Source organism: Lithobates pipiens, unplaced genomic scaffold (genome assembly GCF_037356315.1).
Source record: "Lithobates pipiens isolate NorthernLeopardFrog02 unplaced genomic scaffold, aLitPip1_a1.2 Scaffold_19, whole genome shotgun sequence".
NCBI lineage: Eukaryota > Metazoa > Chordata > Amphibia > Anura > Ranidae > Lithobates > Lithobates pipiens.
The window spans coordinates 316,701,177-316,727,876 of NW_027507764.1; the positions used below are offsets into that span (position 1 = coordinate 316,701,177).

Below are 26,700 nucleotides of genomic sequence, written 5' to 3' on the forward strand. Positions count from 1 at the left end.
CACAATTGGCACCTTTTAGGGGGGAGGGTGGTGCAGATACCTGTACAGTACAGGTATTTGCACCCACTTCCGGCATAAATATCTGCAGAATCTGTGGATATTTACGCCACTTCCTGCTGGTTCCCCGCTGTCCTCTGGGAAACACGCGGATCCCAGGGACAGCGGGGCCATCCTTATTGTGCAGCGCTATTCGCGCATGCGCAGTAGGGAACCGGGAAGTGAAGCTGCAAGGCTCCACTTCCTGATTCCCATACCCAAGATGGCGGCGGCAGCACCCGAGACACGATCGAGAGATCGGCTTCGGGTGCCGACATCGCGGGCGCGCTGGGCGGGTAAGTGTCCTTATTTTAAAAGTCAGCAGCTGCAGTATAGGTGGTGTGTTTCCAAGTTGCTCATTATAACAAACTTTTTACAGATATTGTCATGACTCCTTTATCATGCATTAATCGGTCCCCAGAAAATTCCACAAAAAACATGTGATGTTACGTTTTTTTTTTCTTTTTTCAAAACAAACTTTATTGGAAATATGCACAATACACAATGCAGGAAAAAGGTAGTCAAGTTGATAAATGTTTTTACAACCAAATCAAGGTCATAGCAATATTGAAGATAATAACCTGGGTCCCATGCCAATTACATTTTACATAAATGTAGTGGTATGTAATTTTAGACATAGATCAGGAAATAATAAGTCTAAACCGACAAAACGGTATCCAAATGCTAGTATCAAGCATTTAAAAATACTCTAATTGTGGGATCTTGCTTAGACCCCAAAGCATAAATGGGAAACATGCATGAAGGGAAAGGGCAATATATAGTTAGGTGGAAGGCTAATGGTATCTCGCTCCTGGAAGGGGAAGGAGGGGTTGGTTTGAGTAGTGGAGGGCTCAAGTTATCGTGGCGTCTGGGTATGAAGCACTTACCATGGTCTGTATGGTCCTCCTAACTGTAAACCCTTCCAGGAGGTGGGCTCTTTCTGCCCTGTATGGATAAAACAAAAAGGGGGGTGGGGAAAGAAAAAGAAAGAAAGAAAAAGATGGGGGACAAATAAGATCACAGTGAGGGGGTAGAAGGAGGGTGATGGGATATGGAGGGGGAGTGGGGCAATCCACGAAGGTATCACTTGGGAAATCACCAAGTGCACCTCTGACCAAAAAGGTTGAAGTAGGGGGCAACCCCACCAAACATATAGCAGCGAACTGACCTCCTGAATTTATGTAGCAGGGCCAGTGGCCAGTACCATCTCAACAGGAGTTTGTAGTTTTTTTCTTGAGTCTAAATGTTCACCGACCCTTTATGGACATGGTAAACACAGTTTCAATCATTAAGAGAAATGTCAAGATGTAAGTCCCTGAAGCATTCTACGCATTTTTTCCCTACATCCATTGATTTATTTGCTCAAAGAAGATTATGGATCATGGAGATAATGTGTTGTTATGGAGTGGCCCTAAAGCAGACACACTCAAACAGGAAGAGTGGTCAAAATACCATAGTAGCATGGTTCGGACATAAAAAAAAAAAAAAGAAAATGATCAATAAGAAGATAGTTCTAAGAGGTCAAATAGGTGTTGGGACATTGAGAAGCAAGGTATTCATGTTCAATTGATGAGCACACAGGACGGACATGAGTTCAGCACCCAAAATAAATTCCAGGTAGAAAGTCGGGATTCAACCAGATGGGTGTCATGGGCCCAGGAGTCAAGGATATTGCAGATTTGTTTGCATGCCATACGAAAGCAAGCCAGCATTGGTGCAATAGGTGGGTGAGCTTGAAAAGCCAGGGAACGGTGCACAGGGGGTAAAGCAGAAAGATGTGCTTCCAATCTTACCAAATCTTTTGTATGATAATGTATGTCGACAATCCTGGACAAATGGCATACTCAGTAAAATCCACACAAGTCAAGGAGGCCAATTCCTCCTTGCTGTTTGGGCAAGGTCAATTGTTCATAACTTATGCAAGGGCATCTTTGGCACCACAGTATTACCTGTGTATACAAGAATAGCCCCTGGTTGTTGCCGGATCCCTTGCCCATGGAGATGCACTCTGATTGGAGGTGCCCAGCTCTCCCTAAGGGTCCATGGACTTGGATTCGGCCTCGGGGGGAAAAGCCTCCCAGGCTCATTATTGCTATAGCTATATGCTATGGGGAATTTCCTTTTTATAACCTGGTGTCGGGTTCTCACTTTGGCCAGACTGGTAGTTATACTCCTCCCTCTGCCTTCGGGAGTCGAATGTTGACACTCCTGATGGCAGATGTTGTTCTGCCACCCAGGCAGAATCTAATGTGGCTATGCCTTAGAGTGGGGGTAGGCGCGTCTGTCCCCATCTCATTGTCACTGGGGAGCCCAGTGGGAAGCTATTCCCATGACCTCTTCGAGCCCTTTCTTTTTTGCTATTATCCTTCTACTCCTCATTTCCTGGCTCACATTGTCTTTTTTTTCTCCTTTTAGGCATTATGGAAGCAATATAATTGCACTGTTATTGAGGGTTTGTCTCCTCATATCTCTTACAAGGTTTCCGACCGGTTTCTCATGGAGGAAGGTAGGTCTCCACACAGTGCTGCATTCCACTTCCCTTGGCTTGATCCATGGCTTTACCCAATGATATGCCAACTCCCTTTTAAGGTGGCCTCTCACAACGTCCAAGGACTGAACTCATCACTAAAGCGGCAAAAATATTTTCAGCTCTCCCACTCCCAACATATTGAGGTAATACTCTTACAGGAAACACACTTCCCCAAACAATATAACCCAAAATGTATACATGCCAAATTTCCCCAGTTCTACTTACCTAACATAGCAGACAAGACTAAAGGGTGGGAATATTTTTTGCTAAAAACATTGCCTTCTCCCCCCAAAAAGAAATCAGAGAACCTGTGGGTCGATGCTCTCTGAAAAAGGCCATATACACATTTGTCTCCTATTACTCTCCGAGACGCAGACAAACAAGGTTTTTTCACTCCATGATAAACACCCTCTCTCCTCATTTTGTGGGCACTCAATGGGAGGGGGTCCCAATATTGCACTAGATAACATGTTAGACAAATCAGAAAATGGTCACTCTCACTTACTGCGTCCTCCCAAGCACAGTCTCAAAATCATCAAACTTCTTCACTCCCAGGGGCTAGTAGATATTTGGAGGGAATTTAACCTGTCTATGAAGGACTATACTCATTATTCTGCTCCCCATTCAACTTTAGCAAGAATAAACCATATTTTTACAGTGAATACAACAATCCCTTTTATCACCAAGTCGATCATCAGGGATTCCCCTCTGTCAGATCACTCAATGGTAATATGTTTCCTAATGAATCCACAGGGCCCCGAAGGACCATATAGATGGTGCTTAAACAAATATATCCTAAGTAACCCAGTCCACTGCACCAAGCTAGATAAAGACTTGGGGGAATACTTCCAAGATAATGATAATAGTTAATGATAATGGGGAAGTCACCCCTTCAACTCTTTGGGCGGCTCATAAAGTAGTGATTAGGGGTAAAATTATTCAACTCTCCACAAAGCTTAACCACTTCCCACCCGGCCAATGCACATATATGGCCGGGTGGGAGCCGTCTCCTTCTGATTGGACATTCAGGAATGTCCTTCAGAAGGAGGGGGAACGCGCGCGCGCGTGCCTGCGCAGCGGCGCGATCCCAATGTGCTTGTGTCACCCAGACATGGCGCATCTCGGATCGGCAGGAGGGCTCTGTGATTGGCCCTCCTGATCACATGACGGCCGTGTCCAATCACGGCCGTCATGTGATGTAAACAAACAGCCGGTTGCTAGGCAATCGGCTCTCCTCTCCTCACACGGAAGTCGTCGCTGAGGAGAGCAGATCGCTGCAGCCGGCTGGTGATCAGTGAGTATGAGCTGTTTTTACAGCTTTTTACTAACTGATCACCAGTCTAGTATAAACCTACAGTATAAACACACATGTCACCACAATACACGTCACCACACATGTCCCCAAAACACACATGTCCCCAAATAATAAAAAGGCATGTCCCCAAATAAAAAAACACATGTCCCCCACATATGTCCCACTAAAATCACATGTTCCAATGATTATCTGCACACATATGTACGTGATCACTTAAACCAATTATTATACACGTAACTGATTTTTTTTTACCAAAAACATGTAGCAGAATTTTGGCTTAAATTTATGACAAAATTTGACTTTATTGGATTTCTTTTATTGTTTTTTTTTTCAAATTTCCGCTTTTTTGCGCTTATATCGCAAAAAATAAAAAACGGAGTCATGAATAAGTACCACTAAAATAAAGCTCTATTTGTGCGAACAAAATGATAAAAATTTAATTTGGGTACAGTGTAGCATGTCCACGCAATTGTCATTGAACGTGCAAGAGCGATGAAAGCTGAAAATTGGGCTGGGAAGGAAGGGGGCGAAAGTGCCCTGTATTGTAGTGGTTAAGCATGAAAGACAGGCAGATATAGTAAACTTAGAAGGTGACTTTCTTACACTATCCAAATACCATAAAAAGAACCCGACTTCCAAGTCTAGGGTTTGCTGGAATCTGGGAGGGTCGCCCTTAATCTTGCCTTGACCACCCAGGCCAAAAAATATATACAGTGGAAGAGTGCCCATTTCTATCTGCAAAAAGACAGAATCGGCCCAAACCTGGCTGTCAAGTTGTCCCCCTGGCCCCCGATCATTCTCCTTTCCCAAAATATATGACAAAGTGGGAACTCTTACACAAAACCCTCAGCGGATTATGGCCATGTTTCATGAATTGTATGCCAAACTTTATGAGGGGGAGGAGGGATCGCAACCTTCAGGTGTTTCTGTTTTTTTTTTAGCTGGGAAACAGACATAGAACAGCCCTAGATCAACCAATCATGGAAGTGGAGGTATTGAAATTGATCAAACACTTGAAGAAGGGCTCAGCCCCAGGACCAGATGGGTTCTCTACCAGGTACTACAAAGTTTTTGCTCCCACTATTTCTCCGTTCTTAACAAGATTCTTCAACTCCCTTCATGAGGGGTCCTTCCTGGACAACAAGGCCAATCTCACTTATAATTCAGTTATCCCCAAACTGGATAAGGACCACTCTGATTTTAGCAATTACAGGCCTATATCTTTAGTCAAAAATGATCTAAGTATACTGGTCAATATATTATCTAAATGTATAGGAAGTTATGTTCACAAAGATCAGGTGGGATTCATTTTGGGGAGACAAGGCCCAGATCAAATTCATAGAGCAGTGGATATAGTATCCCTTCTACAGTCGTAATGGGATGGGGGTCTGCATCAGGAGGGGTTCCTGCTATCAGTAGACCTACAGAACGCTTTCTACACTGTTGACTGGTCATACCAATGCAAGTGTCTTAATAAATGGGGATTTAGCTCAAGATTTATGCAAATCATACAAGTTTTACATGATCGACCAAGAGCCCAGGCCAGGCCAACGTCCGCATTAAATGTGCCCTATTTATAGATGACCTGCTACTGTTCATCACCTCTCCTCTTATTTCTACTCCTAATATTGTTAAACTCTTACAGGACTTTGGGAGGGTCTCTAGACTTAAAGTAAACATGACCAAATCGGCAGTGTTAAACATTTCCACCTCGGCACCGTTGGTTGAACCGCTAAAAGACCACTTTGAATTTATTTGGCATTTGTCACACTTTCCTTGCCTGGGTATCAATTTGACAGCCAATATAGACCAACTATATAATAGCAATTACTGTCCCATGTTTAAAAAATTGGTTGCAGACATTTCCAGGTAACCTATCATGGCCGGGTAGGGCACTTGATCAAAATGACTCTCTTTCCCAGGTTCCTATATCTTTTTCACTCCCTTCAAATTCAGGTAAAGAAGCATCAATTAGAAAAGCTTCAATCTCAGATTACAACATTTATTTTGGGGAAACAAAGGCTACTGATGTCCTCAAAACATAGTATATATAAGACTGTCTACTGTCTATGTTTTTGGCAATAAATCAGTTTGGGTCGACATCGAGAGACAGGCCGTTCTATTACATACCATTGACTTTCTGCTATGGGCTCCCCTCCCAAAAAGAGGCCCCCAATTCTAGGCCCAACCTTTTCACATTCGATGGTTTTATGTGACGTTTTATACAAATCTACTCACTTGATATTGGGTGTCTGCCCGTTAACCCATCTGTTTAACAACAAAGAGTCTCCACATGGTATGGACATCAGGCATATAAATGGTGGACGGAGAAGGGCTTATACAGAATAGGCCACTTCATGTTCTATATAGGACCTCTGATGCTAAATCATTGTGTCAGTAAGCTGGATATGCCCCCTTCTGAAGGTTTCACCTACACTAAATTCGCCATTTCTTATGATCCATTTGGGACTCAAAACCCAACCCACCGAGAATTACTATGTATGAAAGATGGTGTTCTGAAGCCATGAATCAGAGAGGAGGAATATCATTAATCTATGCAGCACTGATGGAGAACCTATAAAAACCCTCATATGCCCTGAACTGGGAATGTGATGTTGAGGTTAGTAGCGAAGCAGAAACCTGGTTCTCTATATTTCAACAAGCTTTTAATTTCAATAAATTTTTATTGAGAAATAAGTATGCAGAATACAAGTTAAAGAAGTAATCATGACAATAAGTCGTTAACAGTATATGATGCGATGTTGGTACAATCATTATGGAAACATAACAAAAGGGGTACAAACTAGTGAAGAAAAGGTAGGTCGGTTGCAGTACAAAGTCTGAACGATAAGGGGGTCAGTCCCTCATTCCAGGCACCCCAGATGGGAGCACACTGTACCCAAGAGCAAGGAGCCGCTCCCTCGGCCAAGGTTTCGATGTTAATGAACTTTTGCAATGCATACATGCTATGCGATCGCTGCTTTGACAAGCTGTTCCAATGAAAAGTACAAAACAGAATTGACCATGGAATAACCAGAACAGTAATGTTAACATAAGAAACAAATAGAGATATCCTGTTGGCAGTAATCAGTAGTAGTTTATCGGTTACATAATGGGGGAGAGAGGGCAAGACAAAACAAAAAAAAGAAAAAAAAAGGGGGGGGGGGGAGTGTACAGGTAGATGAGGATCTGAGGAAAACGTGTCTCTCAGAGATTATCAAGAGTTGTCAGTGAAATATAGGCTTGGTCCTGTCATACCATTCTAGCCAAGCCTCCCATCTGTGTGTCAGTTTAGATAAGGAACCTTCTGCCGAGGCATACATGCGTTCATACATGCCGTGTAGATGTGTTATTCTTATGACTTCTGTATGGAATAAATGGTCAGGGGATTTCCAGTTACGTACAATAACCAATCTTGCTGCTAGGCATATATGGGTGATTATGCTTTGAAGATTGTGTGGGTATTTATCAATTCCAATGTTAAGGAGTGCCAGTTCTGGAGTTGGGGGGGAGGCGATATGTGTGATATCTGATATGAGGTGAAAGGTGTTTGTCCAGAATTGAGTCAATTTAGGGCATTCCCAAAGAATGTGGTATAGGGTACCTGGAAGGCCGCAGAGTCTCCAGCAGTTAGGATCAGTGGTAGGACTAAATCTGTGTATTTGTGTAGGGGTAAGGTACCACCGAAGGTTACATTTGAGGGAGAGATCCCAAAGGTTAGCTGACTTAGTCGCCACGAAAGTGGCGCGTATTGCGTTGTGCCATTGCTGTGTAGAGTACGTGGTTTTTAGATTCCTTTCCCAGGTTAGCATAGGGGGCAATTTCTCGAAGCTATTTTTATCATCCAGAAGAGCGTAAAAGAGAGAGATACCCTTGGTCAATGTGGAGTTTTTGGATAGGTAGTGCCAAACCGCTGTCGGTATGGTACGTCGGAGGAAGGGAGTATTTAGTAGACAGTGCGATATCTGGACGTATTTAAAGTAATCTGTGAGGGGCAATGAGAATTTTTCCTGTAAGGAGGTGAAGAGGAGTATAAATCCGTTGTCAGTGTCATATAAGTCTGAGATGTGGGATATACCTTTGTTTTTCCAAGAGGAAGTCTGTAAGTCTGCTATTAGTAAGTGTAGCGTTTCTATGGGGAGAGGAATTTCGCAGGTAGGAGCTGTGGTGGGTAGGTGGTTGAATAGATAATTAAAGGCTGCCAATGATGCTTTAACGGTTGGGGATAGATGGTGATAATTTTTCCTAATTTTTGGTGTGGATAAAAGCCAATTCCGTAAGTTCTTGCCTAAGACTTGGGAAGCTTCCATATTGCTCCAGTGATTATTTGGATCAGTGATAAACCAAGCTTTGAGTTGAGCTAGAATTGCCGCGTAATAGTAGTGTTTGATATCTATGTAACCCATGCCACCTATTTTTCTGTGCTTCGTAAGAAGATGTCGTGCTATTCGAGACTTTTTATCTTGCCAAACAAATTTACGGAGTATGGACTGAATTTGCGTAAAAAAGGAGGATGGTAGAGGTATGGGTAGAGCTCTGAATAAATAGAGTAGCTGGGGGAGTTTGAGCATCTTAAATGCTGCAAGTCTGCCTGATGCGGAGAGCGTGAGTTTAGAGATGTTGGCTAGGTCTGCGGGAAGTTTAGCTAAAAATGGAACGAAATTCGCTTTGTATAAGGCAGCAGGAGTGGATGTAAGATTAGTACCCAGGTAAGTGAGGGAATTCGGAGACCATGCATATTGATATCTGTTGCGTAAGTGTTGTTGGTTTGATTGAGGCAAAGCTAGAGGTAATATGAAAGATTTGGTCACGTTTACCTTATAATAGGATACACAGCTGAATTCATCTAATAAACTTTGCACAGGGAAGCCAGGGAAGAGGAAGGATTAGTCAACGTGAAGATCACGTCATCAGCAAAGAGGCTGATTTTGTGTTCTTTATCGCCAATAGAAACACCTGATATAAGTGTGTGGGATCTCACTTTAGCCGCAAGGGGTTCAATTAACAAATCAAAGATTAGTGGTGAAAGGGGGCAACCTTGACGCGTGCCATTGGTTATATCAAACTCAGTGGATAACATGGATGAGCAGTAGACTTGTGCTGATGGGGTAGAGTATAAGGCCAAAATTGCCATCAATATATGACCTTGGAAGCCGAATTTTTCCAAAGCTTGTTTTAGATACTGCCAGTGGACCCGATCGAATGCCTTCTCCGCAGCCAAAGATAGAAGCAGAGAAGGCATCCGATGGGCCACCGTGTGGTGAATTATGTTGACCATTCGTCGGGTTGCGTCAGACGTCTGGTGACCTTTAATAAATCCTGATTGGTCAGGGTGTATCAATTGCAGCATTATATCAGACAATCTATTAGCTATTACTTTAGCAAAGAGTTTTACATCATGGTTTAGTAGGGAGATAGGGTGGAAGTTTTGTGTTGAGGTGGGCTCCTTCCCTGGCTTCGGAATTGTTATGATTAAAGCTTTCAGCATTTCATGTGGAAAAGAGGCCGAGGAGGCAGCCGAATTAAACACTGGAGTAATGTGTTTGGTGAGTATATGGTGAAATTGTTTAAAGTATTCTCCCACAAAGCCGTCAGGCCCAGGTGCTTTGTTGTTGGGTAAGGATTGGATGGCATGGGTAATTTCTACCATCGTGAAGGGTGCGTTTAATTCGTCTAATTGAAGGGGAGATAGGCTGGGCAGACAAATTGAGTCTAAAAATGCTTTTATTTGTAAGGACGTTGGTTGGGGTTGATCTTGGTTATCTTTCAAGTTATAAAGAGCACTATAGTAGGTGCTAAAGGCGTTGGCAATGGCTTGCGGATCAGTCAGTTTGACATTAGTATGTGGGTGATGAACGAAGGGAATATGGGATTTAGTGGAGTATCCCTTAATCTGATGGGAGAGCAGTTTACCTGGTTTGTTGCTTTCAGCATAAAATCTCATTTTTAAAAGTTTTTGGAATTTATCATGGGTTTCTATCAATAAAGCTCTTAATTCTAATCTGAGGGCAACAAGTTTTGATTTAAGTGCTTGTGTAGGAGTTTGCTTATTAAGGAGATCAGTAGATTGGATGTCTGTCAATAGGGTGTTCATTCGTTGCCTCCTTTGCCTCTTGTCTCTAGCCCCCAATTGAATAAAAAGACCGCGCATATACGCTTTATGCGCAGACCATAGAACATGAGAGTCAGTCACTGAGCCCGTATTTTGTTCAAAGAACGACACTAGATTGTCCTGTAGAACTTGTGCATATTGTGGGGATTGCAGTATCCTGGTGTTCAATCTCCATAAGTAGGTCGGAGTGCATTTAGTGGTATCCGCAATGGTTAAGCTTACAGGGGAGTGGTCAGACCAGGAGGTCAGATGTATATTAGAAGCAGAGATTTTCTGCAGAGTCCACTGGTCCGTGAGAAAAAGGTCAATACGTGAATAAGAGTTGTGACAAGGAGAAAAAAATGTGAAATCTTTTTCATCTGCGTGGGTACACCTCCATACATCATAGAGTTCCAGCTCATGTAGAAGCGAGTTTAATTCTGGACGTCTCCTTGTGGTGTGAGATGATGCATCTAGGATTGGGTCAGGGGTGCAATTGAAATCGCCACACCATATGATGGCGCCATGCTGAATTGCTTTAACTTTTTTTCTGTAACTTTCAAAGGAAACGAAATTGATGGGTATTGGGGACATACACATTGACTATAGTATAGGGGGCATCATTAATATGACATTTCAGAATGATATACCGTCCTCCTGAATCTAAAAAACATTGGTCTTGGCGAAAAGCCAGAGAGTTGCTAATAGCTATGAGCACTCCCTTCTTTTTCTGATCCGCGTTAGCTGTGTAGATGTTAGTAAAGTTCCTATTGGTGCAGGAGGGAGGGTTGTTGGCTAGGAAGTGCGTCTCTTGTGTACACAGTATGTCGCATTTGGTTTGTTTAGCTAGAGCCCATAAAGAGGCTCTTTTAGCGGGATGGTTCAGACCCCTTAGCGTTAATTGTAACAATTGTTATAGTCATGGTGTGAACTTGAGGGACAGCTGTTGTGAGTGAAAATACCTTCGCTTACTTCGGAGATTCGGATGATGGTGGCTTCGTTCACAAGGTTTTTATCGATATATGTCGTTGGGAAGGGAGCGCTTATTGATTGGCGTGCGTGGTTCTGAAGAGGGTAGCAGAGACAGTCTTTTGAATGAAAAACCAGCAGTAGATCTTGTGTACCTGTAGAAGGAGAGAGAGAAAAAAAAAAAGAAAAAGGGGGGGGAGGGGGGAGTTGAAGGTATATTAATGTACTCAGGCGAAGATACGTCAGAGATTGGAAGAGCAAAGTTTGCAGTTAAGGAACAAGACAGAGGTGCTCCCCAAGGAGTGATTACTTGTCCAACATGGGAAGAACAATGTTTGGGGTGGAAAAGGGTGAAACTGGAACAAAAACAGTTCTCAGGGTACAGGAACGACACACCAGTGTCTGATAAAAGGGACCCTGGAGGGGGGTAACAGTCTAATGCGACCGAGTGTGATCAGGAGTCACATCCAAACGGTCAATTCAAATATTGTACCTCAGCCATTTAAATAGGTAGTGCGCTCCTGTGACCTCTCTGTGGGAGAGGATGGGTTAGCATGGAGCCTGTGTTGCTTTGATCCATAGGTAGCAGATCATTGTTGGATGGAATAATGGCCCAATCTTGCAACAGACGCAGTCCTTGATCGACTGAGGAGACCACATGCTTTGAGCCAGCATGGTTGATGGAGATTTTGGCAGGAGCAATCCATTGGTATTGGATTTGGTTGTTACGTAAGGTTTTAGTGATGTTATTGAGTTGTCTACGTCTGCTCAGGGTGTGCTGGGAGAGGTCGGCGAAAATTTGGAGGTGATTATAGGGTTCAGGTAGCGTTGGCATAGCTCTCACTTTTTGCATAAATTGCTCTTTAATATGAAAAAAATGCACTCTGAGAATGACATCTCTGGGAGTGGCATCAGGCAAAAAGGCAGGTTTTGGTAATCTGTGAATACGGTCCACAAGCAGTTCCATATTTTTTGCTTCTGGAAGCACTGATTTGATTAGGCCTTTCGCAAAGGCAGGAAGGTCAGTATTTTGTACTGACTCTGGGACCCCTCGGATTTTAAAATTATTGCGTCGGGCTCTTCCTCCTAATTTGCTAATTTGTCAGTTAACCATTTTGTTTCCTGGGCCTGTGCTTCTTGTGTGTCAATTATGTAGTTTATGGTGGCAGTCATGGCGTCCACATTTGTTTCTAAATGAGTGACCCTTTTATCCATTACTTTCATGTTATTGCCAAAGCCCTGCATGACTGACAGTATGTCTGACTGCAATGAGCTGCGGAGGGACATGAGCATTTCCTTGAGGGTAGTGTCCATAACAGCCTGGCCTATAGTGGGAAAGGAAGCAATGGCATCCGTTTGAGGGATCTGTGTGGGTAAGTCATAGGGCATCCCTGCAGTGTTGTCTCCCTCCTGGCTTGTCTCTGAGGCATCCATCCTCATTTTACTTTTAGCAGGGCTGTGGGAGGTTGGAGTCCCGGGCGGAGAGTGTAAAGGGTTCCCTGAGGCACAGGGACTCACCAGTGCGGCAGCTGTAGCGGAGCGGTCATCTCTTTTGTGAGGATGGCTGATATGCTCTGCTGGCGTGTCTCTCTCGTCCGCCGCGGCGCCATCTTGGCCGCGCCGCACGGACGGCTGGTACATGAAGGCCGTCAGCTTGCGGGGTAGCCTGGTCTCCTTACGTTTCAGCGACATGCTCCCGAGGTGCTGCGGGTGTTAGTGCTGCTTATTGAGGGTCCTGTGAAGGCTGGGGTACGCTGATAGTAGCTGTATGTCGCCGTGGATGTGGAGAGCTGTAAGCTCAAGCGGCCATTCCAGTCACGCACCGGCCACGCCCCCCTATATTTCAACAAGCTTTTAAAGGCATGGTAAACACTTCCTTAATGTAAACCAAAGATTATTACACACTAGTATATGGTTCCCTCTCACCTGACCAATATATTCTCGAACACCTCCCCACTGTGTTTCAGGGGATGTGACATTTTGGTCTCATTCTTTGACACTTGGTGGGAGTGCCCTCGGATTCGGGGGTTCTGGAATAAGACTTTCTGTTTGCTGTGCAAAGTAACCGGACAAGCTATGCCAAAAACACCCAAGCTGGCTATAATTAATAGCAGGCCAGTTGGTTGTAGTAAACCCCTATGGAAACTTGTCCATTTCATGTTGTTCGGAGCTAAGATGATGATCGCTCATACCTGGAAGTGACCCTCAATATCCTTTGCTGCAGCAAACCAGAAAATATCACGGATAATGACCCAGGTGAAGACAGCTAATCTTCTCCTGGACACCACTGACAAATTTGTAGCTGTCTGGGTACCCTGGCATCAATTTTTTAAGGAGGAACTTGACTGGTCTGCACAGAGTCCTAACTTCAACCAGATAGAACATCTCTGGGATGAATTAGAGTGGAGACTGCAAGCCAGGCCTTCTTGACCACATCAGTGGCTGACCTCACAAATGGTCTTCTGGAAGAATGGTTAAACATTCCCATAGCCACACTCCTAAACCTTGTGGACAGCCTTCCCAGGAGAGTTGAAGCTGTTGTAGCTGCAAAGGGTGGGCCAACGCAATGTTGAACTCTACAGACTAAAACTGGGTTGCCATTGAAGTCATCATGTGCAGGCATCCCAATACTTTTGGTAATATAGTGTATTCTAATATATGAACCTTCCGTGACAAAAAGGTGTCCATATGAGTTAGTGTGCAAATTCAAATGGCAGTAAAAGGATTTAAACCAATGACCCATAAGTACTGTGTATAGAGAATGGTAAGTGAAAGGGGGCAGGCTTCTGCCTCCTCTATCAGAACTGTTTAGAGGGGCTGGGTAATTGTAGTTTGAGTTGGCTTAAAATAATAGGGGAATACAGCATGTAAGGGAGAATCTCATTACCTGTATTAGGTCTGCCATGTTGACTTGCATTGGACAAAAAACACTGAGAAGCATTCCTAGATTCCAAAGAAGAAAATGTAAAATCACATCAGCACTATCTATTTTAATGGTTTGGTAGGAGAGGGAAGAAGGATAGAGGAAAGAGAGGGAGATAGGTGGCTATGTACAGGGGTCTATCATCACGGGGGTAAATAAAAAAGGGGGAGGGAGAAGAAGGGACCAAAGGATCTAGTACATCTTGTTACAGTGACTAACAAAATGCATTGCCAGAAAGCAACATGCAAGAGCAATAATTCTAGTGCAAGACCACCTCTGTAACTCTAAGGCCGCGTACACACGGGCGGACTGTTCGCCCAACTTTGTCCGCTGAACAGTGTTTCAGCGGACAGTCCGCTCGTGTGTGGGCTTCAGCGGACAGTTTCAGAGGACAGTCTGACGAACAAAGTTTTTTGGAATTTCCGTAAGACAGTCCGCTGAAACTTGGTTTCAGCGGACAGTCCGCTCGTGTGTAGGCTTGTTCGACAAACTAAGTTTCGCGCATGCTCAGAAAGGATTTACACGGCGAAGGTTGCATTGCAGTGTATTGGACGTCAAATTTCTCATCCCGTCGTACGTGCCATTCACGTCATTGCGCACGCTTTCAGCGGACTGTTCGTTCATCGTGTGTGGTCAAGTCCGTTCATGCAAATTTTGAGCGGACTGTTTGTCGGAATGTTTGACGAACAAAGTTGGGCGAACAGTCTTCCCGTGTGTACGCGGCCTAAGGTAGCAGGTAACCGTTTTTTTTTTTTTTTTAAAGCGTCGCCTATGGAGATTATTAAGTACTGTAGTTTGTCACCATTTTACTTGTCACCATTTACTTGGTGTAACATCATCTTTCATATTATACAAAAATGGGCTAACTTTACTGTTTAGTTTCTTTTAAATTTATTGAAGTGTTTGAAAGACAACTGCACAAGTACAGTGTGACATAAAATCATAAAAACACCGCTATATCCACCTATATAGCAAACTATCTTGCTCGTTTTAAATAGAGCTTGCAGTCAGCGGTAGGAGCTTGTGCGTGCTGTCTGCGTGCTCTGAACCCAGTACACACCGCTATATCCATTTATATAGCAAACTATCTTGCTCGTTTTAAATAGAGCTTGCAGTCAGCGGTAGGAGCTTGTGCGTGCTGTCTGCGTGCTCTGAACCCAGTATACACCGCTATATCCACCTATATAGCAAACTATCTTGCTAGTTTTAAATAGAGCTTGCAGTCAGCGGTAGGAGCTTGTGCGTGCTGTCTGTGTGCTCTGAACCCAGTACACACCGCTATATCCACCTACATAGCTCTTCTCTATTTGAGCCATCTGCCATCTGCAGGAGTTATTGGAAGTTGTGTGTGCCTCCAGCACAATATACACTACCCAATTGCTGTTTTTCCCAACTCCCTTCAGGCCATTACCATGTCTGGAAGGCCAGCAAGGAGAGGCAGACAGGTGTGAGCCGATAAAAGAGGGCAAGCTGGCTCTGTGTCTAGAGACAACAGTGCTGGTCGTGGACGCGGTGCATCGTCATCATCAGCACGTGGCCATGGGACACGCTTGTCCTTCTTTTCGGCAGCTGGACATGTTGAGCCTCAACATGCCAACGACTTGGTAGAGTGGATGACCAAGCCCTCTTCATCCTCCTCATCCTCTCTCACCCAGTCTCAGGGTACTAGCAAAGCAGCTGCCAACGCATCGTTTACCCTCCTCTCAATGTCATCATCAGTGACTCCTTCCCTAGACCCACCACGTCCTCCTGAGGAGTCTCCTGAACTCTTTGAGCACAGTGTTGGGTACATGCTCCAGGAGGATGCCCAGTGCTTTGTAGGCTCTGATGATGACACTCAGCTAGAGGAAGGCAGTAGCGTGAATGCATAGAGAGGGGATGCTCAAGAAGGACAGCAATCTGGCAGTCATGTTCCACAAGCTGCAGCATACTGCCAGGTTTGCTACAGCAATGAAGAGGGAGGGGATGATGAGGGCACTGACTCCACGTGGGTGTCTGGTAGGAGAGAGGAGGAGGAGGAGGAGGAAGCACATGTCCAACGAGGCAGGATGCCCTCCGGGGGCCAGCTTAGGGGCAGCACACCGACTGAATCACACCGCAGAGCTCCGTCTGTGCAGGGCGCTGCCTCTGCGTGTTATTCTAAAAGTTCTTTGGTGTGGGCCTTTTTTGAGACGAGCGCATCAGATCGCACCACTGCTATTTGCAACATATGTCTCAAGCGTATCTCGCGTGGCCAAAACATCAGCCGCTTGGGCACCACATGCTTGACCAGACATATGTTGACCTGCCATGCAGCTCGTTAGCAAGCGTACCTCAAAGACCCACACCAAAGAACAAAGCGGACCTCTCCTTGCACCTCATCAGCTGGCATCTCCAACCCCACTAGACCTTCAGTCCTCTCTGAAACCTGCTCTGAGAGGAATGAAGGTGTAGAATTAGGTGTGTCACAGCCAAGTGCTTCCGTGCACTCTGCTAGCGGTACACCCACGTCTGATTATAGCAGGCAAATGTCCCTGCCCCAGCTGCTGGACCGGCGAAAGAAGTTCACTCCCAGCCATCCACATGCCCATCGGTTGAATGCTAGCTTGGCTAAATTGCTAGCACTTCAACTGCTGCCTTTTCAGTTGGTAGACTTGGCCCCCTTCCTCAGTGGCAGGTCCCCAAACGCCACTTTTTCTCACGGAAGGCGATTCCGGCTCTCTGGACAGGGCGGTCAGCGGTAAGGTGCATATTACCGCTGACTCATGGTCCAGCAGGCATGGACAGGGACGTTACCTGTCTTTCACGGCCCATTGGGTCACTCTTCTGGCAGCTGGGAAGGATGCAGGACAAGGTGCAGTAGTGTTGGAGGTTGTTCCGCCACCATGCCTCCAAAATGCTACTATTGGTTGTGACACACCTCTCTCCTCCACCCCCTCCTCTTCTTCTTCCTCCATGGCCTCTTCCAGTGCTCCGTCCTCAGAACCAGCGGTGCTCCGTAAGCGTTCCAGGGGCTACGCAAGTACGCAGGCAAAATGATGCCATGCCGTGCTTGCGCTGGTTTGTTTCAGGGACAGGAGCCACACTGGGGCGGATGTTTTGTCAGCTCTGCAGGGGCAGGCCGAGAGGTGGTTGAAGCCACACCAGCTTAAGCCAGGAATGGTGATTTGCGACAATGGCACCAACCTCCTCTCCGCCCTCCGACAGGGACAATTGACCCATGTGCCCTGTGTAGCTCACGTCCTTAATCTGGTGGTGCAGCGGTTCTTGGGCAGGTACCCCGGCTTACAGGATGTCCTGAAGCAGGCCAGGAAAGTCTGTGTGCATTTCCGCCGATCATTTAATGCCTGTGCTCGGCTGGCTGAGCTCCAAAAGGAGTTGAACCTGCCCAAGAACCGCCTTATATGTAACATGCCCACCAGGTGGAACTCAACGTTGGCCATGCTGCAGCGGCTGCACACGCAGCAGAGGGCCATCAATGAGTACCTGTGCGACTACGGCACCAGGAGAGGGTCAGGGGAGCTCGGTTTTTTCTCACCACGCCAGTGGGGCATGATCAGGGATGCATGTACTGTCCTGTCACCATTTGAGGAGGCCACAAGGATGGTGAGCAGTGACAGTGCATGCATCAGTGACACTGTACCTCTTGTCCACCTCTTGGAGCATACGCTGCGTGGAATAATGGACAGGGCACTTGAGGCAGAACAGAGGCAGGAAGAGGAGGACTTCTTTGCCTCTCAAGGCCCCCTTTATCCAGACAGTGTTCCTGCTGTGCCACCCATCACACAGGAAGAGGATGAGGAGGAGGAAGAGGAGGAGGAGGATGATTGTGTCAGCATGGAGGTGGAGGCTGGCACTCAGCATCAGCAGAAGCAGCAGTCTTGTAGGGATGATTTACAGTCCCAAGAAACCCGTGGACTTGTACGTGGCTGGGAGGAGGTAGCTGCGGATCATGTTGTCCTTAGTGACCCAGAGGACTCCGGACCGAATGCCTCAGCTAACCTACGCTGCATGGCCTCCCTGATCCTGCAAAGCCTGCGGAAGGATCCTCGTATTCTTCGGATCAAGGAGAGGGACCATTACTGGCTGGCCATTCTCCTTGATCCACGGTACAAGGGTAAGGTTGCCGACCTTATCTTGCTCTCGCAGAGGGAGCAGAGGATGAGACATCTCCGGGAGGCCTTGCAGAAAGGTCTGTGCAACGCGTTCCCAGAGACTGGGAGGTTACAAACTCCTGGTCCTGGACAACGTGTTGCTGAGGCATCGGTCAGAAGGAGCGGTGGAGAAGGTGGCCGTCTGACTGATGCTTTGAGACAATTTTTTAGTCCGCAGCCCCAAGGTATGATCGGTTCTAGCAACCATCGCCAGCGTCTGATTTACATGGTGCAGGAATACCTAGGGGCAAGGTCAGACTTGGACACCTTTCCCACCGAAAATCCTCTGGCTTACTGGGTCTTGAGGATGGATCACTGGCCAGAGCTTGCACAGTATGCAATTGAGCTACTGGCCTGTCCTGCATCCAGCGTTCTTTCGGAACGCACCTTCAGTGCTGCTGGTGGCTTTGTTACCGATCACAGGGTGCGCCTGTCCACCTAATCAGTTGATTGACTGACCTTCATCAAGATGAATCAGTCTTGAATCACCCACAGCTACCAAGCACCTGAAGCTGATGTAACCGAATAATTTTTTTTGAAATATCACATCCCTTCAAGACTGCCTATGCTGATGCTGAGTGACTGTCCTGTTATGTTGATTGTCTATCCTCTTCCTCCTCCGCTGATATGTTGGAAGAACATTTCTGGTTCTGGGTGATGCCATCAGCCCAATTTTTCTGCCCCTGGGGCGTTTAATTAAAATTTTTGATGCAATGCTTTGCAGCAGGGCTAATTCCTGCACTAAAACTAGAGAATAATGGAGAGGTTGCAGTGTGGTGGCACCAGCACCAGTGCCTAAGGCCCAATTTTTCTGCCCCTGTTTAACAGGGGTGTTTAATTACAATTTTTGATGCAATGCTTTGCAGCAGGGCTAATTCCTGCACTAAAACTAGAGTATATGGGAGAGGTTGCAGTGTGGTGGCACCAGCACCAGTGCCTAAGGCCCAATTTTTCTGCCCCTGTTTAACAGGGGCGTTTAATTACAATTTTTGATGCAATGCTTTGCAGCAGGGCTAATTCCTGCACTAAAACTAGAGTAAATGGGAGAGGGTGCAGTGTCGTGGCACCAGCACCAGTGCCTAAGGCCCAATTTTTCTGCCCCTGTTTAACAGGGGCGTTTACTTACAATTTTTGATGCAAAGCTTTGCAGCAGGGCTAATTCCTGCACTAAAACTAGAGTATATGGGAGAGGTTGCAGTGTGGTGGCACCAGCACCAGTGCCTAAGGCCCAATTTTTCTGCCCCTGTTTAACAGGGGTGTTTAATTACAATTTTTGATGCAATGCTTTGCAGCAGGGCTAATTCCTGCACTAAAACTAGAGTAAATGGGAGAGGGTGCAGTGTCGTGGCACCAGCACCAGTGCCTAAGGCCCAATTTTTCTGCCCCTGTTTAACAGGGGCGTTTACTTACAATTTTTGATGCAAAGCTTTGGAGCAGGGCTAATTCCTGCACTAAAACTAGAGTATATGGGAGAGGTTGCAGTGTGGTGGCACCAGCACCAGTGCCTAAGGCCCAATTTTTCTGCCCCTGTTTAACAGTGGCATTTACTTACAATTTTTGATGCAAAGCTTTGCAGCAGGGCTAATTCCTGCACTAAAACTAGAGTATATGGGAGAGGTTGCAGTGTGGTGGCACCAACACCAGTGCCTAAGGCCCAATTTTTCTGCCCCTGTTTAACAGGGGTGTTTAATTACAATTTTTGATGCAATGCTTTGCAGCAGGGCTAATTCCTGCACTAAAACTAGAGTATATGGGAGAGGTTGCAGTGTGGTGGCACCAGCACCAGTGCCTAAGGCCCAATTTTTCTGCCCCTGTTTAACAGTGGCGTTTACTTACAATTTTTGATGCAAAGCTTTGCAGCAGGGCTAATTCCTGCACTAAAACTAGAGTATATGGGAGAGGTTGCAGTGTGGTGGCACCAACACCAGTGCCTAAGGCCCAATTTTTCTGCCCCTGTTTAACAGGGGTGTTTAATTAAAATTTTTGATGCAATGCTTTGCAGCAGGGCTAATTCCTGCACTAAAACTAGAGTATATGGGAGAGGTTGCAATGTCGTGGCACCAGCACCAGTGCCTAAGGCCCAATTTTTCTGCCCCTGTTTAACAGGGGCGTTTAATTACAATTTTTGATGCAAAGCTTTGCAGCAGGGCTAATTCCTGCACTAAAACTAGAGTATATGGGAGAGGTTGCAGTGTCGTGGCACCAGCACCAGTGCCTAAGGCCCAATTTTTCTGCCCCTGTTTAACAGGGGCGTTTAATTACAATTTTTGATGCAATGCTTTGCAGCAGGGCTAATTCCTGCACTAAAACTAGAGTATATGGGAGAGGTTGCAGTGTGGTGGCACCAGCACCAGTGCCTAAGGCCCAATTTTTCTGCCCCTGTTTAACAGGGACATGTAATTACAATTCTTGATATAATATTTCACAGGAGGGCTCATTCCTGTGCCCACCCAGAGTAACTGTGAGGACTCTTAGTGTTGTGGCACCAGCACCACAACCACCAAAGGTCAATTTTTCTACCACTGTTCAACAATGGCATGTAATTACAATTCTTAATATAATCGTTCACAGCAGGGCGCTCCAGCGCCCACCAAGAGTCACTTTGAGGGCTTACAATGTTGTGGCAAAACCAACACCTTGTTCCACCATTTCTGCAGAGTAAATAGGGCAGGCCCCTACTTTCAAACATCCAACTTACAAACATCTCCTACTTGCAAACGGAAGGAGACAAAAGCAAGTGAGATGAAAAAAGATGGACGACAAAACAAATTATACAGGGGTGATAACCCTTCCCTATGTTTTCCAAAAAGCTTAAAAATAGTTTTTTTGACTGGAGCTACACTTTAAAAATATACCAGTTGAAAATTACAAACAGATTCAACTTAACACAACAAACCTACACAGTCCCTGTCTTGTTTGCACCGCCTGTATACTGCTGTTCTGAGTATATAGGGCCTGGGGACCACAGGCATTTCCTTTTTTTAATATGGGTACGGGGTTCCCCTTAATATGCGAACAAGACCCAAAGGGGCTGGTAATGGGCAGGGAGGGCTACCCATGCCATTTTTCTCAATGGTTTTCAACCATATTGCAGGAACCAGATATAACATTAAAACCGCAAGCATTTTTAAATGATGTTATTTCCATTAAATGTCATTTTGTGCAGGGACTGTTCTAAACACGTGGCACTTCACAGGCATACTACAGACACCCCCCAGGCATGATATTTAAAGGAATATTTCACTTTTTTTTCACTTTAATCGTCATTAAAATCAGTGCTCCCGCCAAAACGGCCATTTTTAAAAACATTTTAGGCATTGACCCATGTCCCCTGGGGCAGGAGCCAGGTCCCCAAACCCTTTTTAGGACAGCATCTTGCATATTAGCCGTTAAAATTAACACTTTTAATTTCGAACGTTCGAGTCCTATAGACTTCAATGGGGTTCTAAAGTTCATACGAATTTGGGGTCCGTTCGAAAGTTCTGTTGCGAACCGAACTGGGGGGTGTTCGGCTCATCCCTACTTGTAAACAACAAATGTCAGAAATAGGCCTGTACTTGAAGTGGTTAAATACTGCTAAGTACAGTTCAAGTTTGGTTTGCATTTGTTTCTGTTGATTTCTAAAAATCAACTCCAGCCATACTTTCTTTACCATTGGTAACACTGCCTGCTTTGGTGCCGTGCAGAGATCCTTTAGTGGCCAAGGCAGAGGTGCCAAATTGTTAGCCCCAATCCCAGGTGTACTTAAAAATCTCATTCATTCAATGGCATGTCACCTCAAAAGTTTCATTGTACAGCTCTTCAAAAAGATACAAATGAGTGTGAAATAGAAGCAGCAATCTAAGATTGGCAAAAGAAAGGAGTAAAATTACATCTGCCTTGAATTGCTTATGTAAGGATTTAAGCTGCTGCCAAAAAAATCAGCAGGCCTTGAGTTATGACAACAACTTTTTTTGATAAGAATCAGCCTTACTTACAAATAAGTAGTCTATTACCAATTATGAGCAAATTATGAAGTATAGTTATAAGCAAGCGAGCTGATATTCTGCGTTTGAAAAACACTTTAGAATGGAATGTATGATAAGTAACATTTTGGGGAAAATGTGCAGCACAGGTGCACAATTAGGGAGAAGAATACTATAGTAAACATCTTTCTCCATTGAAAGATTATAGATGTTAGTGAATGGCAGCAAACAATACTTGATCCAGGAAATTTTTGACTCATTCTGGAGAGTATTCTATATAAATGCAGTGAACTATTCATTGTTGAAAAGCAATGAATTATAACATGGTGAAAAATCAGTCAGTGGGACTAATACCTGAATTCCAATGGATATATTTGTAAGTGCTCGCCAGAAACCTGACAATACAAAATGTAACCAAAACCTCCATGCAACAAATCATAATCCAGGTCCTCTTCAAATTATGGGATTATACTATGTATTTGTTGTTGCACATCACAGTGAGAAAGTAGAAACAGAGAAAAGTAATGGCAAAAAAATCCCAAGTGATCCATTGAGTCTGCCTCTTTTTGTATTTCATATTTTTATATTCTTTGTCTAAATATAGATTTATGTTTGTTTTAAAGCATGTTTGAATTCACTTATTGGTAGACTCACTACATCTCCTGGAAGTCTATTCCAAACATTATTTACTTTTTCAGTAAAATACTTTCTAATATTTTTTTGAACTTTCATCCTACTAGTTTAAGGTCATGTCCCTGTGTTCTTGATCCTCAAATTGAAAATACTGCCCTCCTAAACCTTATTAATGCCCTTTATGCATTTAATGGTTTCAACCATCTGTCCCATTTCCCTTATTTCCTCTAGATAGACTGTACATATAATAATGCTTTGGGTGCTTCCTACTCTCCTTCAAGTATGTGAAGAAAAACAAAACATGCCTAAAACCTTACACTATTTCTTACACTGCCATATGCAATAACAAATAAATTGGATAATGTGGTGAGTCTTAGGATTCTGGTTTTCTTCAGTGAATTTGGCAAAAATGCAAATTTGCAAGGAGATAGAATTTAAAAAAATGAAATATGTAGACATAATGGTAAAATAATTTAAACAATATACTGTATTTAACATTTTGTATAACCTAAAAAAATAATTTTACCATATTGTAAAAATTAAATATTTTCACCTGTAAAAGAATAGTTGAAATACTCACCTTACTTGTTTCCTGCACTTATATGAACACCATTCAAATGAAGATTAATCCTTAGCTGGAGTCTTCTTTAGCGGCAAATACTTTTGATCATATCTTGGTCTTTGATTGTGCTCATTGAGTGCTCTTGCCAATCTCTATGTTAGTACCAGACCTAGTAGTAACATGGAGTTCAGTGAAATTAACCACTGAGCTCAGAGTGAGGCTTTTTTTTTTCTAGGAAGAATTCAGTATAGAAATTCTCTGCATTGGAGCAGACTTTGGGGACACAGATATGAGTAAAGGTGAATGTTTACTCTCCTAATTTATGTATTTAAATATATATATTGCAGTGCTTATGCAGTATATCCCTGCTAAGATGCATACTTGTTTTTTTTTCAAATAACAGTTTTTATTGTTTTTTACCAAGAAAACTGAAATTACAAACCTTCAGAAAGAGAAGAAAAAAATATGTGCAGTGTTCACAGTAAATGCTTTGTAAATGGCAATAACATTGTGTGATAAACATGGATATAATATCAGTATGGCTTTGAGTGGAGCAATATCACTGCGCGAACATTATGGCACTAATGAGCAATATATAGAAACCTTTGTGACATAAAAAGAATCATAGAGAATAAGATAAAAAAGAGAAAAGAAAGAAAAGAGAAGAATAATGAATCATCATAACAGCTCATTTACAGGCCCGGGGGCGGGTCTTCCTGGAGATGCCATAATTCCCAAACCTTATTGTGGGCTTCCACTCTGTCCTGCATTCTGGCAGTCATTTTCTCCATCAGTTCCACATCTTTAACCCTAGCATACAGGGCATCAGAGGGAGGTGGAAAACACCACTTCCAGTTAAGGGCAACAAGGCAATGTGTGGCTATGAGGATATGTTGAAGCAACTTCTTATAGGGTTTGGCTATTTTCAGTGATGAAAGGACCAGCAAAAAGAGTTTCAGTGTCATAGGGACAGGCATCTCAAACAGGTAACTCAGCAACTGTTAAGTTGAGGGCCTAAATTGAGTAATCAGTGGACGACTCCAGGAGGACACCCTTATCCCAATTGCAAAGCCAACAGCGATCAGAACTAGTGGGATAGATGGTATAGAGCACATCTGGTGTCAGATACCAAAATTAGAGATTTTTTTCGGCATTTTCCTTATAGAGAGTATAAAAGGAACTCTTGGCTGCTTGGGACCAAATCACCTGCCATATCTCTATTAGGATTTCCTCACCTAGTGCCTTCTCCCAACAAAACATGTAAGTATGCTTGTCCCATGCAGGTATGGAGTAGGCATTCAGTATTTAGTAGGTATTGGAAATTTGATCTTGAAGTTCAGCAAATGGCAGAAATTTGCGAGACCTAGGGTCTACTAGATGCCCAAAATGGAATAAATTCTGCGATGCCCAAGGCAAAGACATCCGGTGAGTGAGGCACCTTGGGATTGCAGATGAAAGAGGTCAGCAGTGATTTTCAGATGGCAGCTCATATTGATGTGATAGTTTGTGCCAGAGCTGCTAAAGTTGGCACATAGACCCCAACAAACGACTAGGATATACCTCCACATTCGCACTCCAAAGCGGGTTGTCTGGGTGAACAGGTGCCAGACATAATTTTTTGATTTACATCCATTTATTGTAAGATTTTTGGGTAAACCAGGAGGCTATCATGTGCAGTTGAGCCACCTGGTAGTATTTTATAAGGTTGGGGAACACTAGGCCCTCATCATGCCATGAGTACTGAGCGGGGCATCCTATGTCTCTTATAGTTCCAAGCATGTAGGATCAGATCTGCTTGCAATTTTCTCAGATGTTCATAAGGAACTGGAATTACCAATGTTTGAAACAGATACAAAAGTTTAGAAAGAATAGATATCTTGATGGAGGTGCCCTAAAAGGGAGATATGGTGTTTCTTCCACTGTTGCACCAGAGCCCTGACAGACTGAAAGGGGATGGGTTATGACACAAGGCAGCACATTTTGGAGTGATATAAACCCCCAAATACTTTAAGGCAGTGAGTTTCCATAAAGTTTCCAACTATAAGGGACATTGGCCTTTATATGGTTAACGTCAACCTCTGGAATATTAACTGGAAGGGCCTCTGATTTAGACACGTTTATTTTAGATTCTGAAAGGGCTCCATATAGTTAAGTTCAGCATGTCAATTTGGTAGGTAATTTCAAGCCTGAATCAGGGTGAGGATACTATCGTAAGCAAACAGTAACATTTTGAATTATCTCCCTCTAACCGATATGCCCCGCATGTTTGAACTTCTGCAGATAGTGAGAGTGGGCATCCCTGCCGGGTACCATTAGCTACTGAAAAGGAAGAAGAGAAGGGAAAGGCGGTTTTTACTTGGGACTTTGGGTTGGTATAAAGGTGTTGAATTACTCGCAAAAAGGGGCCTCTGAACTCAATGTGGCACAGCATGACAAACAGGAAGGGCCAACCAAGACGATCAAAAGCCTTTTCCGCATCCAAACTAAGTACTAAGGATGCAGAATCATCCCTGTTGGCCACATCAATCAAGTCTGTGACCTTTCTAGCATTGCCACCCACCTGATGGAGGGGAACAAACCCCATAAGATGCATACTTTATATCACTGTCTCTGCATAGTATTTTATTTTGGAACTGAGCTATTTTTCCACTTTATGTAAAAAAAAAAAAAAAATCAAAAAAATCAAAAATGTGGTTGTCCAAACCAACATTACCATTATTGTTTTTAAGTAAGTACCTTTTATGTTTGCTGTGGGCATTTCTTTATACTTTCTCATTGGGTCTTGTGTTGCTTGATGGAAAAAAAAAAAACATAGAAATGTGTTTGTTTACTCACTAGGAAGTAGAGTTATCAATTAATTAACAAATGATATGTTAAATTGCTTTGGTGGAAAGACAACTACCAATGAATTTACATTTGAAATTATTTTAAGCCTATGTATCAGATGTAATTCTTTGTAAGGTCCAGTTTAGCCATGATTAAAGCAATTTCGGTGAATATTTTTTGTTGAAAAGATATGCATTGTGATTTGATTACTGTGCTAAGATGCTCAGCTGGAATTCACTAAACACAAGAGCTAAAATCATGCTAAATGCCATCCAGTGATTCTTTTAAATGATATAGGGCAAAGACATTAAAAAAAGCCGTGATAAAAATGTTAGACCATGGCAAGAAATATTCTCATTCAGAAAGTAGTAACTAGATTATTAATTATTTGAACTATGAACCTTAACCATACTACTCATTTATATCATAATTATGTTAAAAGTTGCATTGGCAAAAATACTTTTGTAAAATGCATTACACTTTGTTCTCATTCAGAAAGTAGTATGAAGATTATTATTTGAACTATGAACCTTAACCATACTACTCATTTATAACATAATTATGTTAAAAGTTGCATTGGCAAACATAAACTTTTGTAAAATACATTACAGTTTGTTCTCAACAGTGTAAATGCACAACTTCACCTCTGCTAATTATATTTAAAAAAAAAAAAAAAAGCTAAAATGTGGATCTCTATTCTCTGTATAAAACTGAATT

General features: G+C 43.7%; 1 protein-coding gene across 2 annotated transcripts in view; it reads right to left on the minus strand.

Annotated features, from left to right (window-relative positions):
* LOC143996775 (cadherin-10-like) overlaps positions 1-26,700 on the minus strand; it is a 639,446-nt gene that overhangs the window by 75,914 nt on the left and 536,832 nt on the right. Inside the window, exon 9 of one of the 2 annotated variants that reach the window (XM_077492037.1) lies at positions 25,894-25,947. The exons of the other annotated variant lie outside the window; for it this stretch is intronic. Within the exon in view, the coding sequence (XP_077348163.1) occupies positions 25,894-25,947 (54 nt within the window). The remainder of the gene's footprint in view (positions 1-25,893; positions 25,948-26,700) is intronic. 2 annotated transcript variants of the gene reach the window in all.